The sequence below is a fragment of the Labrus bergylta genome, chromosome 2 (genome assembly GCF_963930695.1).
Source record: "Labrus bergylta chromosome 2, fLabBer1.1, whole genome shotgun sequence".
Classification (NCBI taxonomy): domain Eukaryota; kingdom Metazoa; phylum Chordata; class Actinopteri; order Labriformes; family Labridae; genus Labrus; species Labrus bergylta.
The window spans coordinates 15209023-15227918 of record NC_089196.1 but is presented as its reverse complement, the minus strand read 5'-3'; the positions used below and the strand labels follow the sequence as shown (position 1 = coordinate 15227918).

The window sequence follows — 18896 nt, the reverse complement described above, 5'->3', positions numbered from 1 at the left end:
GTGGCTAGGCTTGGGGGAGCAGTAAGTGTGAGTGAATGTGAGTGTGTATGTGTGTTTGTGGTGTGGATGTCTCTGTGTTTAAATGTTTGGTATTATGTTTTGGATTTACCTTTTATTTTGATCTTGTATTATGATGATTAATTTATGATTTGTAAGGACCCCCTTGAAAATGAGATGATGCATCTCAAGGGGCTATCCTTGAAATAAATTACAAATTACAAATATAGGGTATGTCACCAAAAATATATAATGTCAGAAAATAATTATACTCGTAGTTTTTGTATTAATGCAAACATTCTGGCACTTGTTAATGTGATAGATACGGTAATTCATTTATTTTTGTGACAAATTTTTGGCTATTGAGTTAGTACATATCCTACATGTCTAGCCTACTGCAGTCAAATCTTTAAAGTGGTACTTGATACTTATTTCAGGTTTTTTTTCATTGTGCATAGGGATTTTAAGGGTGCTCAGTGATAAACACATGTGCTTATGCCAAAGTGTTGAATGATCCTGCAAGTTATATATACTGTATATTCGATTTTTTTTACTAACAACAAAAGTAATATGCGTTTTACACAAATTGTTTTTAGTAAAATTAAATATGGAATATCCTGTTTTTTATAGGCTATTGCATTTTGCATGTCAGCATCATTATGTAGAAGCAATCATCATTAGGATTTTCACTTAAGTCTACCTGTCTCCCACAAATCAGCACCAGTAGTGAAAGTAAATAAGTACGCTTGTTTCATTACATTACTTGGATACAATTTTATTTTGAGATTCATAATATTTTTGTCTCAAACTTCATCAACAGGCTACTTCAAGTAATTTCAGTACTTATTTTCTGTCAGTTTTATACCTCTTGCTCAAAATCTAATGGGAATTGTAATTAATACTAAAATACATGAATATGATCACACTAATTTCCTTTAGGATTCATGTTGATATACAAAAGACCAAAGAAAAGTTATATTTCATTAAGACAATGAATGTTTTGGGCTTGTGGGAAATTCAGTTGTTATAAATAAAGCAATAATTATCTTTACCAGCTGCAGACTAAAGTGACTAACACAGTAATGCATCATTTATTGTAGTACAGTAAAATAACCCATATCAATTTGTATTGAGCCATTCAACTTAATAGAAAATCAGACTCATTGTTAAGCCATATTTTAATGCTAATGCCATGACAGTATATTGTATCAAAACAGTTTTGAAAGCAGGACTTTTATTTTGACACTGCATCTCTACACTGTGTAGTGCTATTTTTTTCTTAGGCAAATTACACAAGTACTTTCCCCACCACTTTAATTCAGAAAACCGCCTAAAATTCAATATCATCTCACCAAAAAGGATGCACTTTTTTGCATTATTAACCTTTGGTTTATCTTCCATTTACTGGGAAAGGGAGGGACCTTCCTCTGCATCCTGACATGAAATTATTATTTAAAATGTGGTGGTTTCTTTAACTATTACCTGTGATATAGCAGAGGTAAAAAAAAAGTAATTACATTTTCTAACTTTCACAAGATTCTGGTCATCTAACGGAAGTGCAAACAAGCTTTAAGGTGCTGAGTAAAGTGCAAAGCAAATATATCACATGATGAATGGCTTATAAAGAGGAATATGTTTGACTTAAAATATGTAGTATTGATTATTACAATTCATTCAAAATGATCAATATAAAATACAATTAGGCTATTTACAAAATATGTGTCACGTTTTAGAAAAAAACTGGTTCACTTGCCCCTGATATTTCAGGGGTGCTGAGAATATATTTAGCGGTGCTTAGCAACCCTAAAAAGGGTTTAAAACTATATATCCTATGATTGAGGTATTGAAACATTTATTAATTCGAGCAAAGTATCTGACCACCATTTCCAATGTTTCATCTCCCTTCAAAAGTGTAGTGGAAGGATAAGGCCACCTAGTGGCACCAAGGTTGTAAAATTCTGCATACTCCAACTATAATATCCCTCTTTCAAATATCCAGATAATGAACATTTTAAGATTTGCTATAAAAGAACTGGGATTCCAAACAAATCATTGTCAGTATAGCTATTTAGACTGATATGCTCTCTGACTGTATCAAGCAGGAATGTAACAACTCACTTATGTAAACAGAGGATCAATTAAAAAACCCTGCAATCCTAAAACCTCTTGTAAATTTGAAACAGACAAGCATGAAATGAAACAATGTTAAGACTGTGGACAAACTGCAAATAACTGTTAATGAAGTTTGCATAATTAAGTTGTTCAATTAATGAGAAAATTACAGAAAGAGAAAAGTACAGTATTAAGAGGTAGTACATAAGGTATTAAGTTTCAAGTTTATTTGAACACAGTCACATCTGCACAAGTAAGTGTCATTTTATTTCTTTACAGACATTCCCTAATAACTTTTGTTGTGCTGGTGCTCAGTATCTGCTTGACAATAGCAAGAGGTCCTGTTCAAATGTGAAAGTTGTTGACAGGGTGTCATTTTTGAACTCATGTAACCCCATGGTAAGCATGCTGACAAATTAAAGGCTATTTTTGAATCCTCAAGCTTTTGGTAAAGGTTGTAAACTGTACAGAATGAAACCTAAAAGAAAATATTGTTTGGCCAATTGATTGAATATAGTAATATACAACAGGAGCTTAAAAAGCAAATGTGTTCATGGAGATAGGACTAATTGTGTTTCTCTAATCAACAAACAGCAAATTAATGTCCTTAGCCTACATAGACAACTGATACTCTGATCCAGTCTCAGTTTAATAATAACATGTATGAAATTAGATTTGTTTCTCCACTTAATCAATATGTGGATGCAAGTTTGTGTTGAACTTGAAAGCTACACCATATACAAATAGCCCTTTAAATATTTAGATGTGTTGTCCTGTAAAATCTTCTACCTAATTGGTCTGAAAAAGAAAAGCAAACAAAGTTAACAAGTGAGTGAGTAGTGAGGTAGTCAAGACTGTTAGATGCCATTGCTCCAATTTATGGTTCCAAAGGCCAAACAAAAAAAAAGAGTTATGTCGAAATGACATCACTGATTTAAATGCTATGCATGATGTAGGACTTTCAAACGTTGCATCATCTGCACTTCCTGAGAGTTGATGTGAAACCATGAGTAAAACAGAAAACATTGACACAGTGGAAAAAAGACAGCATATGAGGGACCATATGCATATATCACACTGTGAAATGTAATCTGTATAAAATGTGTTACATATGCTTAGTAACCATTCAAATTGCCAACAAAGTTGGGAGCCGTTTAAAGAGATGTGTTTATAGAATCTAAAGTAAGACACTAACATGTCTGTTTTGTATGAAACTTGTTTGTATCTGGCATTTAACAAAAGACATTATATCAGTTGTCTGTTCCGAGGAATCAGCCTTGTCAAAGAAATACCCATACCATTTTTACCATCAAAAAGCACCACACTTTAAAATTATACCCATTCCTTTACCATGGGCATTTGACCTGCTCCTGCATGCACAGGGCAACAAACCCTTGAATACAGTTCTTGATATGATGCATTCTCACCGTAACCTCTACATGCACAATCAACTTCCTGACATCAACTCATTGGACTCCAGATTCTTCTCTTTAGCCTGGTGGCCTCTTCCAGAAGCTACCAGGTTCTTCTGTGATCCTACAGCTGTCAACCCCCCACCCGTCTCCTAACACCCACACTTTCTAAACCCTCCTCCCGCCACTTTGGCATCAGGCATTTGCTGGCGAGTTCTCAGCTGTCTGTGCCCTAAATAGATCTTATCAGGAACAGACTACCTCAAAGGGTCTCAAAGGGGGTCTCTATCAAAGAAAGTATTGAATAGGAAATAGATTTTTTATTACCAGAGCCTTTAATATCTCATAGACATAGAGAGGATATTTGTTGTTATACAAGGTGGTTTGGGATTGTATGACCTTTAGTGCAAAGTTGCTGTTTAGAGTTTTAGTGTGCTTGGAGTGAACCCTTATGTGTGACGGATGGTCCTTTCTTGGCAATGCCACACCTCACTGGGATTCATTATAAATATAATTTGAGTTGTAAGTAGGGGAAGGTTACGTAGGCAATAGTTTGTGACAAACACGAGGGACTTGAGGACTAGACCATCTACACCGAGCAGGACACACAACACACAAACCTTAAGGTACTGTACAGTTTACACAAAGATTTGCTTTTATTTTTTTTAGTGGCTTTTAAGAGTAAAGAAGTTACTTTAGATCATGACACGGAGAAGTGTGGATTGTAGTTATCCGGGGATCAGTGGGAGATGGTCCAGTAGGAAAGTAGCATTTGTTGCAAAGCCTCTATGGGGGTCTGAGACCATGCCCATATAAGGCCTGAGGGGGGGCCATTTAAAGTTAGAGATAACATGTGCACGGCCATTTGCTCCAGGATACCCTAGTCAGAAGGACACTTATTAGCAGCAACGGTGAGAATAAAAACATTTCTGCAGTACTTTTGGATTATACAATGTGTGGACAGATAGTTATTCGATAGGGTGAATGTTAAATAATGGTCTTTACTGAATGTAAGATCAGTTTTTGGACAGTTGCTATACTTTTTCCCCACAGCCATTTTCATTTGAAATCTTAAAGAGTTTTAATGTTAAGGAGACTTTGTTGAATCTTGACATTATTTGAAATATTGTTTACCAGGTCCGAAACAGGCCTGAAACTCATTTCTGATACTTATGCTGAATTAATTCCTGATTGTTGTACTTTGAACCCCATCTTGTCCATCTGAATGTGTCTGTGTCCATCCTGTGCTTAATGTGTCAAATACAGGACACACTGAAACCTAAGTGTTAGATTTTACTTAGAAAACTAAACGCTGCAGTCTTTAAATTGTACGTGCTGTAATAATCTCTATTTCTACCAGATGGGAGACACCGTCCAGTTAAAAGATGAAGGAAACAAACACTTTCAAGCAGGAGAGATCGACAAGGCCATTGAATGCTACACTAAAGCCGTCAAGGGGTGCAAAGACCAAAAAGTGCTTGCTGTCATATACAGGAACAGATCTGCATGCTACTTAAAACAGGTAAGCAGTTTGGTAAAGCAGTACGAAAACAAACTTTTACCAAAGGAATATATGTGGCATTTTGTTGGAAAATTTAGATTCAATTTTAACATTTCTATTCATCCTCTAGGAAAACTATACAAATGCAGCATCTGATGCATCTAAAGGTAGTGTAAATACATAGTGAAAGCAAATAACAGCAGCAAAATCAATAAAAAAAACATCCCTCAAACCTACATCTCCAAGCTCATTATGGTTATTTCTTCCCTTTATTTAGCAATTGATGTCGATGCAGCAGATATTAAAGCTTTGTACCGGCGTTGCCAAGCTCTGGAGAAGCTTGGTAAACTTGACATGGCTTTTAAGGACGTGCAGAGATGCGCCACCCTCGAACCAAAGAACAAGACCTTTCTGGAGACTCTACGCAGGCTTGGAGCTGATATCCAGGCCAAGGTCAGCCTCACAGGAGCAAAACACCCACACATAAGCACAGGACAGATAAGAATCAGACAAATGACTCTCCATAATTGCCTAACTCATCACCAACTTGTTGTTACATGTATTAAACAGTGATCAGTGGCTACAGAGAAACTGGGTTAGGTGTATTACTGGAAAAAAGTCACAACAGGAAATAATAGTTTCATTTTTATTTTCCACAGCTTAAGACAACATTTTCCACCGATTCAAGGGTTCAGAACATGTTTGACATTCTCTTTGATGAAGAAATGGACAAGGATAAGAAGGAAAAAGTGGGTAAATTCTCTGGCATGAAGCAGATACACTGTTGCATTAAGTATATGAAGTTTTTGTTTGTTTATCTGGTCTTCACTTCTGCATCCTGTCCCTTTCCCTTTAGGCTGCAAACAACCTGATTGTGCTGTCCAGAGAGGATGCAGGAGCAGAAAGAATCTTCCAGAATAACGGAGTGTCTCTGCTGCTCACCATGATAGAGACAGGAAAATCAGAGATGGTCCTGGCTGCTGTTCGCACACTGTCAGGCATGTGCACAGGACACAAAGCTCGGGTGAGTATACTTTTACTTATTTATACTACAAGTACGACCTTCACCTATATGATGCCATTAGAAGTAAGGTTTAATGATATTTGTAAAAAAAAAAAAAAAAAAAGTTTTATCACAAATGTACTAAGTCAAACATTTATTTTCTCTCGCCCCCTAACAGGCCATGGCCATTGTTAACATGGTGGGTGTTGATAAAATGTGCAGCATCATGGCTGTTGACAATGAGGAGATTGCACTTGCAACCTGCAACCTATTCCAGTGCATCAATGACTCCCTCACTGGTGGAGATAAAAGGGATTATGGAAAAGAAGAGGCCTTGGTTTTGGGTGAGAAACAATCAACCTGTAACAGAAAGGAAAACAGAAATGCTCTGGCTGTACTTTTCCACAGCACTCCTGACAGGGACAAACAATCTTCATATCATTTTCCTTCTGCAGATGCATCGAAAGACCTGAAAACTATTCTCCTATCTCTGCTGGAGATGGTTGCCAGTAAGAAGGTGTCTGGCCATGGCAGAGACCAGGCGCTGAACCTCCTGAGCAAAAATGTACCTCGCAAAAACAAAAAAGAGGTAGACCACTCCAGGACCCTATTCACTATTGACAACGGTGAGGCAGACAGCCACAGGTCTCTTATTTTACTGGAGTTGCTGTCCAATGCTGCATCCCAGACTCCCTGACATGAGATTTCTACATATGCCTATGTTTGATTGTTCTCCAGGTCTGAAGAAGATCCTCAAGGTATGTGGTCAGATTCCTGAACTGCCAGACCAGCTGCCCTTAACAGACAACACACAGCTGATTGCTAGCGTGCTCCTCACCAAGATCTATGACGACCTCAAATGTGACCCAGAGAGAAACAACTTCAGGGACATCTGTGATGGATATATAAAGTACACACACGAAAATCCACTCTTGAGCATGGTTTAAATGTCTCTAAATGATGACCTAGCCAACATAACCCATGTTTTTTTCTTTTTCCTTTCATTGCTCTCCTTTCTTTAGATCCAAGATTGACCCCAATAATATGGACAACACCATTCATGCAATCAATACCATCTCGGGCCTGCTTCAGGGTCCCTTTGACGTGGGCAATGCTCTGGTTGGACATCAGGGTATAATGGAGATGATGGTGGCGTTATGTGCCTCTGAACGGGAGGTGGACCAGATGGTTGCTGTGGAGGCTCTGATCCACTCCTCCACCAAGATGAGCCGTGCCAGCTTCATCATCACCAATGGTGTGTCACTGCTGAAGGACATCTACAAAAAGACCAAGAATGAGAAGATTAAGATACGTGCGCTGGTGGTGAGTGTCCTTAGGAAAAAACGGAACACCAAATAGAACTTAATTCTAGCTTTATTTTTAGCGACTATGTACAAAATAATAATAAATATATAACACAGTAAAAAGTAAGCAGGCAACAATAAAGACAGCTGCCTCTAAAGTCAAACATTGTGCATGGCTATTGTTGTCAAACCGATATGCAAAAATGTACGGTTGTTCCGTTCAAACATAATGTAGAATGGAATTATATTAGATTATACATTTTCCAGGTACTGTTTGTGTAAGTATGTGACTTGTGTCCTCTTCAGGGTCTCTGTAAATTGGGTTCAGCTGGAGGTGATGATTACAGTTTAAGGCAGTTTGCTGAAGGCTCCACAGAGAAACTCGCCAAGCAATGCAGAAAGTGAGTACAAAGAATCTTGCAGTTTATTTCCCATAATGGGGGGGGGGGAGATAAAGAAACCTGTTGGAAAAAAAACAACTCCAGTGTATTTTAAAGTTTTCCTCCAAAAAATGTTTAAAGGTAAGTTAAAAAAAATGTAGCCTTGATGTATATTACATTTATCATGGTTTACAACAATATACCATCAATATGATATCATGTATATGTAAAAAGAGGCTTGAAGCACATTTCCCCTCTTATGAGATATTTGCAGTAGAGTGGTACTGAAACAGCAGTATTCATCAAGATGGCTACCAACAGAGAGAACATGGAGCGATTCAGTGAGCCTCATTCAGACCCAGACTCAGATGAGGAGTCTGATGTGCACTGGAATCTACTAACACATTTATTTAAAATGCTTAGCGTCTTTGTTTGGTAGCTTGTTATCTTAACTGGTAGTGTTTTGATGGCTTTGATGTTGCAGAAAAAAATATTTATTTTCAGTTGATAGTGTTAGTTTACATCTACCTCCAAAAACATACACTATGTTACTTTTAATATGCTTATGCAAACTCAGTGTCTCGATGGACGAGAAAGTTTCCATTATGCTGAGGGTTTCACGTTTCTTTTTTTTTTTAGCATTTTACAAAGCTGTATGCTTTTTTTAAATACTTTTTATTGTCATTATGTCTTAACACACAGTACACATTTTATATTCAACATAAGGATGACAATATTTTACATTTTTTCAAGTGGTGTGGTGTCAAAAGATCGTGTCCCCCAGTGATGTGGAAATACTAAAAATATCACTTACAATACAGAAACATGTATTACAGTTGTTTAAAGTAACTTGAAATCAAACTGAGGTAGATTGAATCTGTATTGCATAAATTCATGAATGTTTCACTCCATCATGGTTTTTTTCCCTTTCTCTACAATATTTAACATCTTAAGGAAGGGCAAACAACAAAAATTAGTTATATAAAAAGAATAAAATTAAATTAAAAGAAAGAGAAGAAGAGGAAAAAGAGAAAGAAGAGAGAAAAAACAAAAACAAAACTGTAAGCTTTGACTTTTTGTATCCATACTCGCTAACCCAATGTGCATTTAAACCATAAGATTTCAAGAAAGTGCAACAAAATATATAATATTAAATATTCTATAGAAATATGTAAATGTACCTCTCTAGTGACAAACTTTGTATCGGAACAAGTCAGGATAGTTAAAGTCAGACATAATGACATTCAAATGTTAAAGGTAGAGACATTTATGGATATACATTATGTTCAATTATAATTTTTATGCTGATTTAATTCCGTACAATAATTCCTGGCAATGCTAACACTTCACGTTATCATAAAAGTGTGCACTAAAAGTTAACATTTTTCATGTTTTGTTCTTCTAGGTGGCTTTGTAATCCCCAGATTGATAACAAAACAAGGAATTGGGCGATAGAGGGTCTTGCTTATTTGACTAATGATGCAGATGTGAAAGATGACTTCGTTGAGGATGAGCCTGCCATGAAAGCTATGTTTGAACTGGCCAAGGTAAGGAGACAACAGACAGAAGAAGTCATACCGTTTATCTGTGTAGACTTGAAAAGTAAACTCTCTTTTTTTTCCTCTCTGTCTTTTTAGTCTAAGGACAAGACAATCTTATATGCAGTAGCGTGCACCCTGGTTAACTGCACCAACAGCTATGACAAGAAGGAAATCATCCCTGAGCTGGTTCAACTGGCCAAGTTCTCAAAGCAACATGTGCCTGAACAACACCCCAAGGTAAAAATAAATAAAAAAAGGAAAATTAACTATTCTCAGACAGCAACCCAGAGAACTTATATGGATATAGGTGCACATGGAAATGTTTAAATGTTTAACCACTGTATGCATACTGTATACACACACATGTTTTATACTTGTTTTCTTCAGGACAAGAAGGATTTTATTGATAGGAGAGTGAAAAGGCTGCTGAAGGCTGGAGTCATCTCAGCTCTTGCTGTCATGGTCAAAGCAGACAACTCCATCCTGACTGATCAGACCAAGGAGATGCTGGCAAGGTGGGAGGAGAAAAATATCACAGTAAAGTGCTGATGAGGCAATCAGATGCACCATATAACATGACATGAATCTAAAAGGAAGCCCTAAAATCTATCGGACTCGTCACAAAGTAATCAGCTCGACATCGCGTGCATAAGCACTCCCTTTAATTTTCCTTCAGGCCATTCTCATAGTTATGTAATAGTTTTAATAAAACAATTTCAGAGAAGAGGCAAAGCAGGCTAAAACACAAATGGATGACAACAATATCTTTGGCACATTGCTTAGAAATACAAGATTGTTAAACCTAATTGTTTTGTTTTTTTTAAGGGTTTTCTTGGCATTGTCAGAGGATCCTAAGGACCGTGGAATAATTGTCGCCCAAGGTGGGGGGAAGGTGAGTGATGGGTTTACAATTTGGACATTTAGTAACTTGATGAACTGTTTCATGCTAAATATTTCCACTGTTGTTCACTGCTGTAACACCACTGGCTCTGCACTCAGGCTTTAATACCACTTGCTCTGGAAGGCACAGAAGTGGGGAAGGTGAAGGCCTGCCACGCCCTTGCCAAGATTGCATCAATTTCCAACCCTGAAATTGCGTTCCCCGGTGAGAGGGTAAGACATCCTGTTTTGGCTTTGTCTTTGCCAGTCCTTATACATGCAATTTGAAAAAGAGAGAAATGGAATCAGCTTGTCTAATTATTCTTCACTTTTGACATTACTTTCTCAATGCTTTGGTGTGTGACTCATCGCTCAGCAAAGGCATTTTTATAATTCAATTCTTTCTTTCTTTGCAGGTGTATGAGGTGGTGCGACCTTTAGTTAACCTCCTTCACACAGACAGAGATGGAACACAGAACTACGAAGCTCTCAGAGGCCTTACCAACTTGGCTGGTTTTAGTGAAAAACTTCGGTAACATTTATCACAATCACTGATGTTATCATCATGGTTAATTTCAAATTTCTTTGCATTTTCAGGATTAGTATTATTGCGTGTCATTGTCACCTAATGCTTCATCTGTTTCGCAGGGTAAAGATTGTGAAAGAGAACGCCCTGTCAGATCTTGAGACCTACATGTTTGAGGAGAACGAACAGATCAGACAGGCTGCCACTGAGTGCATGTGCAACCTTGTTACATGTAAAAATGTAAGAACAGACAACCAGGCAAATACAGCAAATATGAACAAACACTGTGCATTCTCCAACAGGTGTGGCTCCATTAAAAAACTAATAATTAACAATTGTGTTTCATAGGTCCAAGAGCGTTACCTGGAGGATGGCAATGATAGGTTGAAGCTGCTGGTGCTGCTTTGTGGCGAGGATGACGAGAAACTCCAGGTAGCTGCAGCTGGAGCTCTGGCCATGCTCACTGCTTCTGAGAAGAAGCTCTGCACCAAACTGACCGTGGTGGTAAGTACAACAGAATATAAATGATTGCGTCAAATCCCAACAGTGATTTAAAAAAAAGCATTGTGGTCCTTATTGTGAAAAAGTTGGTGTTGGTTAGTGCCCAATACTTATAACCAATACTGCATGGCTCTACGTTAAAGACCTACAGTTCTTTGTAATCACTTATTCCGCTGCAGGTCAATGCATCGGCTGTTTTTGGAGTTGCTGTCAAAGTAGAAATGTCACTGATGCTTTAACCTGCCAGTTTACCTATTTTTGTGTCATACTTTTTTAATTTTAAAAAGAGAGTTAATTCAGATAACTGAATGATAATACCTTAGTATCAATCTGTACGGTTTTAGCAAAATAGAATTTTGGGACACACTGGATCACTTTGATATCTATAGCTATGATATAGCTGTGTATCTGTAGCTTTCTTAATCAGAGATTACTGATAGCTTACTGAAGTTGAGGTTATGTTTGTATTTCAGATTCAGAAAATTACCTCACAGCTGCAATGATTTAGTCTGTCAATACAATAAAATAACGACTTGGGAGCCCCCTTCACATAGATAACACACAGCCTTCTCAAACTTTACAACTCCAGTGTTAAACACAAGCTTCCTGCTGTATTTTTTCTAAACATTTGTCACCTTTAACCTCATATTGAGATTACACTGATGAAACGTATATGACCAAGCTTCTCTGGAGAAGGGCCGAGTAATGTATTGTGACTTATACTGACTCTCTTAGGATGGCATTTTTTTTTACTGAGTAATACACACAGATGTAGAGAAATATATATATATTTTTAAAATGGGTAAGAAACATACTTTGTCACTGATTGGATGACTGCTCCCTCCAAACAGACAACCCAGTGGATGGAGATCCTGCAGAGGTTGTGTCTGCACAGCAACTCTTGGATAGCACACCGTGGCATGGTGGTTGTCTTTAACATGCTCAACTCAGATGACAGTGAGCTGTCGAAGAAGCTGATCGAGAGTGAGCTGCTGGAAATCCTCTCAGTGATCGGCAAAGCTGAGGACAACCCGAAGAGGCAGGAGACCATCGATGTTGCACGTGCGTGCCTTGTCAAAGCTATGGATCTTGGTCTCATCAAACCTTTCAGCAGCCCTTCTTAAAGTGCTGCTACAAGGAAACACCAATGGACAATTTTCTTTATTTCCTCTGTTACATATAGTACAGACTTTTTTTCTAATGCTTTTCAACTTCAGAGATATTAAAGGATTCATCCAACCATATAACATAAAGTATTATTTAAGTTTGTGCTAAATCCAAACTGTGATTGAATATTTAAGACTGATCTGTTCACATGTGTTTGGCTGGACTTGGTTTAACTGTTCAGCATTCATGACAAAGTATAACAGTTTGCCAATTTAGTTTTTTTATTTAACCAGGAAACGTCTCATTGAGATTAAGAATCTCTTTTACAATAGCGTCCTGGCAAAGACAGGCAGCAGCACAATTTACTGGGTTTCAGTCATAAAACACCTTTTTTACCTGCCACTTTATTACCAGCAGAAAATGTCATGACGTAGCCTATAATATTAAATCAAGACTTATAGTATTTAAATAATTTACTATTTTATGAAGGGAAGTTCCTTCTAGGCTACTATCAAAAAAACAACAACTGAAATTTGTTTTCTCACTTATAAACAAAACATTTTTTATTATTATTTTTTTTAAACTTATTTTAGTTTAGTAGGCCTATTTTGAGGCTGGTGAGAGTTTCCATTCAGTTATGTCCTTAAAAGCTGATTTAGCTGCACCCAAGCTCGGCTGAGAGGCAAGATAATCCATTTTTTTGCCTATATGACGAGAGTCATCACAATCATAAAGGTTTCTGCTGGAAAGAATTTCTTTTAGAAAGTAGTTCAGCTGTATTCACTTCTCAGGACGTTAGCTTCGAACTGAATCTGTGAGGTTTGAAGTTGTGTTTCTCTCCTGTGTTTTTATTTAAGTCTGTGTTAAGTTGATAGCACTGAAAATACACCATTTCCTGATATCGCTGTTTCACAATAAAAGCCCGTCATAGACATTTAAACCTGGAACTTTTATTGTGAAGACCTTGCTGTAATTGAGATGCTGCGCTTGACACCGCAAACACTCGCCTGTATGTGGAGCGGGAGGGTTGATCATTTCCAACCGGCTAGACTACTCACCGAGTCGCGTATGCGCGTCGGACACGACGGGAGAGCACCAGGAGAGAGCTCAGTGAATTACGTCGGAGCAGCGAGCCCATCGTCAGGCGGACTCGTACGGACAACAGTAAAGGAAAAAGGAAAAAGTTCCCTTTTTGGCGTCAAGGTAAACTACTTTTAAACTTTGCGAAAACTGAATTTAATTAAGAATTTGGATTAGATTTAGAATCCTCAAAGCGTGGTCATGGCAACACCTGCTCAATAACCTATCTTACAGTTTAAAGGTGTGAGCTTTTTAAAATGTGTGATTGGATGATGTATGGTCCAGGCCCGAGCCTGTTCTGTTCTGAAATGTCTGAAAACCTCATCCTTCAGCGAGGGGAAATTGTCACCTCTGACTCAGGTTCAACAGTAATGGATGATGACATATAATCATACATATAATCATACATATATCATACATAATAATTCATTTCACGGGAGTGTCAGTAGGTCCACTCGACCGGTGTTCAGCGCGTGCACCACGACGATAAAACGCTAACATGAATTTGAAGCCCCTTCATGACGAGCCTCACATACGTCATGTTCGTTTAAATACGCTGTAGTAATGCCACCCAACCTGGATTCTTCAGACAACAGGTGAATCTTCACTAACACGTCAGGGAGCTATACAGACTGAATGAAAGAATGAGGAAATGAAAGGAGACCGAGAGAAACTCGGGGTTCATTGATGAAAACCTGCTCCCGACCAGGTTAGGTTCACAGACTCAGTTACCTGACTCACAGGTAAAGTTACCGCTCCCTCCGGAACGGGCTGGAGTTACCCCTCTTTCTCGGGTTTGAGTGATCTCCGCTTTTGAAACGGAAAGTTTCCCTCATTTCAGGGTTGACGGACTCAGAGTTTGCACAAAACCTTCTTTCAGAAACTGGCCCCTGGTTAGGTTAATAGTCTGGCTGCAGCTTTTTGAACTAATTGTAGACGGTTAAGAGATGTTTTGTTTAGAAAGTTAAAAAGTGAGATACAGTTAAGGGTGAAGGGTTCCAGAGGTTCAGGTTTTTACACTGGCACTGCAAGACAAAATAACACACACACACCCTTTGTTTATCAACACAGCTGGTTTAAAATAAAACAAACCAAAGCCCTCCTCTACAACAAACTCAAATATAAAGTTCAGACCACCACTTAAACAAAAGCAAGGAGAGATGATCAATATTTTAACCCACCATAACAAAAATGAAGTAAAACCTTTAGGTAACAAAACAAAAACTAAATGCAAGGTAGCCCCCAAAAGTAGGAAATTTGATAAAAAAAAAAACAAACATAAACTAACTAAGGAACAAAGAGGGAGGGCAAGGCGACTGAGAGAGCGCTCATCAATTACACTCAGAAAAGTCTACATTGAAGAGTTGATATAGGCTAGGAGAAAAAATGAATGAATGAAAGACTTGAGTAGCAGGAGGTGTCACTATGAAAATTATAATAGATACAGACAGAAACGAAAAGAGGGGTAGCCTTATAACAGGATGTAGTTGTTTAGACAAGGAGGAATTTAACATTGAGTTTTTATCTTACAGAACCGGAGCAGAGATAACCTATCTGTGACCAAGAGTTGAAAGGCAGCAAGAAAAACATGAACGGTACGTGTTCTGACTTATCTCCCCACTTAACCATCCGACAGCCATCAGTATAATGAATCTTTTGTCTTTACAGGGGTGACACTTTTCTTTCTGCTGGTGTTTGCTGTGGGAAGGGCTCAGTGCTGTCTAGTCACAGCAAGCCCAGGCATGTCCTCTTTTATTTATCCAATTTTAAGATGAATAAAAACAATCAATATATAGTCTTTCATATAACATATATACTTTATAATGTTACAGATGAAAGACCTATTCACCGGTATTTCTGTGAGAATCAAGGATGTGCAGCCAATTTGAAATCTGTGTATTGCAATAATACACAGCTCTTGATGGAGCTTGACCCTGTCATCCCAAATTGCACAGGATTTCCACCAATCAACAGTGTCTGTAAGCATGATGGCCGGGCCTTTGTTTCCACTTATACAGATGGTAGTTGTGAGTTTGAAGGTGAAGGTCATCTTGCATCAGACAAATGTCAAGGTATTTATCTTTACTTGCTTTTTTGTTTACATCTCCTTTTTTTTTCTATACTATCTTTTTGATTTCCTCAAGCCCATTCTGTGTATATTGTCCTCTGAGTTTCCCCTTGAACTCATTCAGCTTATATTTTAGTTTGAAGGAAAAGTAGAAAACCCATTGCACACATATGGATTACTTGCACATAAGTATCCTCTAATGGGTTTGAATAATCACGTAAAGAAGATCTTTTTGTTGGTAATGTTTACTCTGAGTAACTCAAAGGTGTCATGATGATTATTTATTCTTCTGTAATTATGACCATTCAGGAACAGTGTTCACAAACTGAAATACAGCAGAGACTTTTGATCATATTCTGTTAGCTGACTGATTATATTCTCCTGTCTTCTGCATCATACTGGGCACGGTTTGTTAAAGTTTTGTTGCGGAGTTTTCCGATTCAGTCCACATCCACATATTAGCTGTTGAAGCTCTGCAGTCAATGTTTTTCTCCCTTCAACTTTCAGTATCCTCGTAAGACAGAAGCGCCCTGAAGCCACACTAGTCTCTAGATTGAAATGTTTCTGTGCACTCACTGCTAGTTCATTGATTTACCTGTTCACAATGATATTACAATTCCACACATTTCTCTAATTCAAACAAAAAGTAACATTGTATACAAATCAAACATCTTTTCTGATGCCCAACAGCTAATGCCATTCAGTCAAATAACACTTTGCAACACTTCTTTTTTTTTTTTCCAACTAGACAACAACACCATTTGTGCTTTCGGCAGAGGTAAGCTTTCCTGCAGATACACCCTTTGCACGATGCTGCTCAGTGTTTTGACTCACCCTTGACCAATTCTTTCTCATATAACCATCACAGTATCATCAGCCGCTGAAAATGATACCCAAACTAGATCTTCAGATAATATTGGTCTAATTGTTGGTAAGTTCTGAACACGAGCAAATCTGTAGAATTTTTCCTGCTTACACTTTGTGTCCTCTGCTTGCTGATAAGCTAACATCTCCAGAAGACAATCAGTGTCTTCCATTTATGCTGTTTGTTTGACTGGAGAAAATAATGCTTTTGGCTACTAACACAAATGGCTCTCCTCTGCCATCCTTTTGTCTTCTTGCTTTCACGAAGTGCTCAAATATTTGTCTTGCAAATACTAAAAATCAGGTGAGGATACATTTTTGTACGATATGTTGTATTTAATGTATTTAACTTTTAATACCTATCTCTTGGTTTTACAGGCCCCAGTATAGCAGCAGCAGCAGTAGTAGTAGTAGTAGTACTAGTCATTGGACTTACCTTGTATTTCAAAACTAATATATGCAAAAAAAAAACAGCAGGTAATACGAATAAATAATTGTTATACATACAATCATTTTATTCTTCTCACTTACATATCCTGATTTTGAAAATGAATTTGTTTCAGGAGATGTCCGATATAGAGGTGCAACCAGGAGAGAATGACAACACAGAAACTAGTGAAAGGTAAGTGAACATTAAACTGGATCACAGTATGTTCAAATGTAGATGTAAGTATATTATTCCTGACCTGTTTATTTAATTCCTTCAGAGAATCTCTCAGAGGTCCTGGATTGGCTGATGATGACACCTCCCACGATTGCTCAGTTTGGCTGGACGGCCAGGTCTAGGAAGAGTTCTGGTCGTCCCAAACTTCTTCCATTTAAGGATTATGGAGGCCACTGTGCTCTTAGGAAGCTTGAGTGCTGCAGAAATTCTTTTGTAACCTTGGCCAGATCTGTGCCTTGCCACAATTCTGTCTCTGAGCTCCTTGGGCAGTTCCTTCGACCTCATGATTCTCATTTGATCTGACATGCACTGTGAGCTGTAAGGTCTTATATAGACAGGTGTGTGCCTTTCCTAATCAAGTCCAATCAGTTTAATTAAACACAGCTGGACTCCAATGAAGGAGCAGAACCATCTCAAGGAGGATCAGAATAAATGGACCGCATGTGAGTTAAATATGAGTGTCACAGCAAAGGGTCTGAATACTTATGACCATGTGATATTTCAGTTTTTTTTTATTTTTTATAAATTTGCAAAAATGTCTACATTTCTGTTTTTTTCTGTCAAGATGGGGTGCTGAGTGTACATTAATGAGAAATAAAATGAACTTTTTTGATTTTAGCAAATGGCTGCAATGAAACAAAGAGTGAAAAATGTAAAGGGGTCTGAATACTTTCCGTACCCACTGTATACTAGAGTGCAGGAGTGTAGACATGTTATCAAGCTGAATCTATTTAATATAATGATGAGTAGACAGACAAATGAAGTAAAACTGAGTGCAGGGATAATAATGATAATGTGCAGAACAGATTTCATTATGAAGAGACAGATATTATCATGATGACAGTTCTCTGCTCGCAAGAGGTGAGCTGTTGTAAAAGTTTATGGCCTCCCATAGGAAAGATTTCCTATATCTGTCCTTGTGACAGCGGAGTTGGACCAGTCTGTTAGAGAAGCTGCTCTGCTGTCTGTCCAGTAGGTGGTGCAGAGGGTGCTCAAGATTATCCATCATAGATAACAGTTTGTTAAGAGGCCTCCTCTCTGTCACCACTACAAAAGAGTCAAGCTTGCAACCTGTCACAGAGCAGGTCTTCTTTATGAACTCCTGTCCCCATGTCACACTGTCAGAGAATTAAGATCATCTGACTAAAGACTCCTGTCTGTCCAGAGATCCAGGACCAAGTGTTATGGAGACAGGGCCTTTTCTATCTGTGCCCCAAAACTACAGAACTCCCCTTTCATTCAATTCTCCCCCAATATTGACATCTTTAAGAGTCATCTCAAAACACATTTTTCCTCCTTAACTTGAGCCAATAGTTTGTCTACTGGGCTACTTTGCAAGCTCTATAGCCATGCTATCAAACTTACAGAAATGTTGCTGGCCATCGCAATACAAAGAAAAAAAAGTAATACTTCAAAATGGAAAAAATGTTAACATACCAGTTGGACTGTGGTGCTCTGAGTAGCTGTGTTCCCATTGAGAAAACAACTTATGGATGAGGGAAAAGATTTTCAGCCCTTTTTGGATTTTTATAGAAAAATCTCCCATCCAACATGATTCATTGTGCCATTTAATTTTGATATTTTTGATGTCCACAGTCAGTATCTCTGTACACATATTTATCTTATTTCCAGTATTTTCTGCTGCCTTTGATTTGATTATTCTTCAAGTGAACATCACAACTTCTCTGTATATTATTATCTCAGGGAACTAATGCAAGGTATGTTGGCTATTAAAAACAAAGATTTCTTTTGTCCTATGGTGTGGAGTAAGAAAACATAATTTACTGCTCATTGTAAGCATTTAAATAAACTGTACATAGCACAGACTCTTGCACTTTCTGCTTATTTGTACTTCTGGTGAGATGCACTTCTGGTGAGATGCCAAACCTCATTTCGTTACTCTATACTTGTATATGTGTAATGACAATAAAGTTGAATCTCATCTCATCTAAACTCT

At 37.8% G+C, this 18896-nt stretch overlaps 1 protein-coding gene across 5 annotated transcripts; it reads left to right on the top strand.

Moving 5' to 3' along the window:
* The first annotated feature begins 3789 nt into the window (after positions 1-3789).
* On the top strand, positions 3790-18886 carry unc45b (unc-45 myosin chaperone B). 5 transcript variants are annotated; one of them, XM_065965676.1, is made up of 29 exons: positions 3790-4147; positions 4882-5043; positions 5153-5189; positions 5300-5475; positions 5682-5771; positions 5879-6046; positions 6204-6369; positions 6481-6651; positions 6764-6935; positions 7048-7348; positions 7636-7730; positions 9115-9256; positions 9347-9487; positions 9638-9765; positions 10076-10142; positions 10250-10363; positions 10546-10661; positions 10778-10895; positions 11004-11159; positions 12008-13466; positions 14876-14938; positions 15012-15083; positions 15176-15415; positions 16160-16189; positions 16280-16342; positions 16544-16579; positions 16654-16752; positions 16839-16897; positions 16983-18886. In XM_065965676.1, the coding sequence occupies exons 2-20, from the start codon at positions 4882-4884 to the stop codon at positions 12278-12280; spliced, it is 2793 nt and encodes a 930-aa protein (XP_065821748.1). In that variant the 5' UTR covers positions 3790-4147; the 3' UTR covers positions 12281-13466; positions 14876-14938; positions 15012-15083; positions 15176-15415; positions 16160-16189; positions 16280-16342; positions 16544-16579; positions 16654-16752; positions 16839-16897; positions 16983-18886. The 5 variants fall into 5 exon arrangements, with proteins under 5 accessions (XP_065821748.1, XP_065821736.1, XP_065821740.1 ...); XM_065965664.1 differs by lacking the exon at positions 16544-16579; XM_065965668.1 differs by having other exon boundaries at positions 16280-16579.
* The last annotated feature ends 10 nt before the right edge of the window (positions 18887-18896 follow it).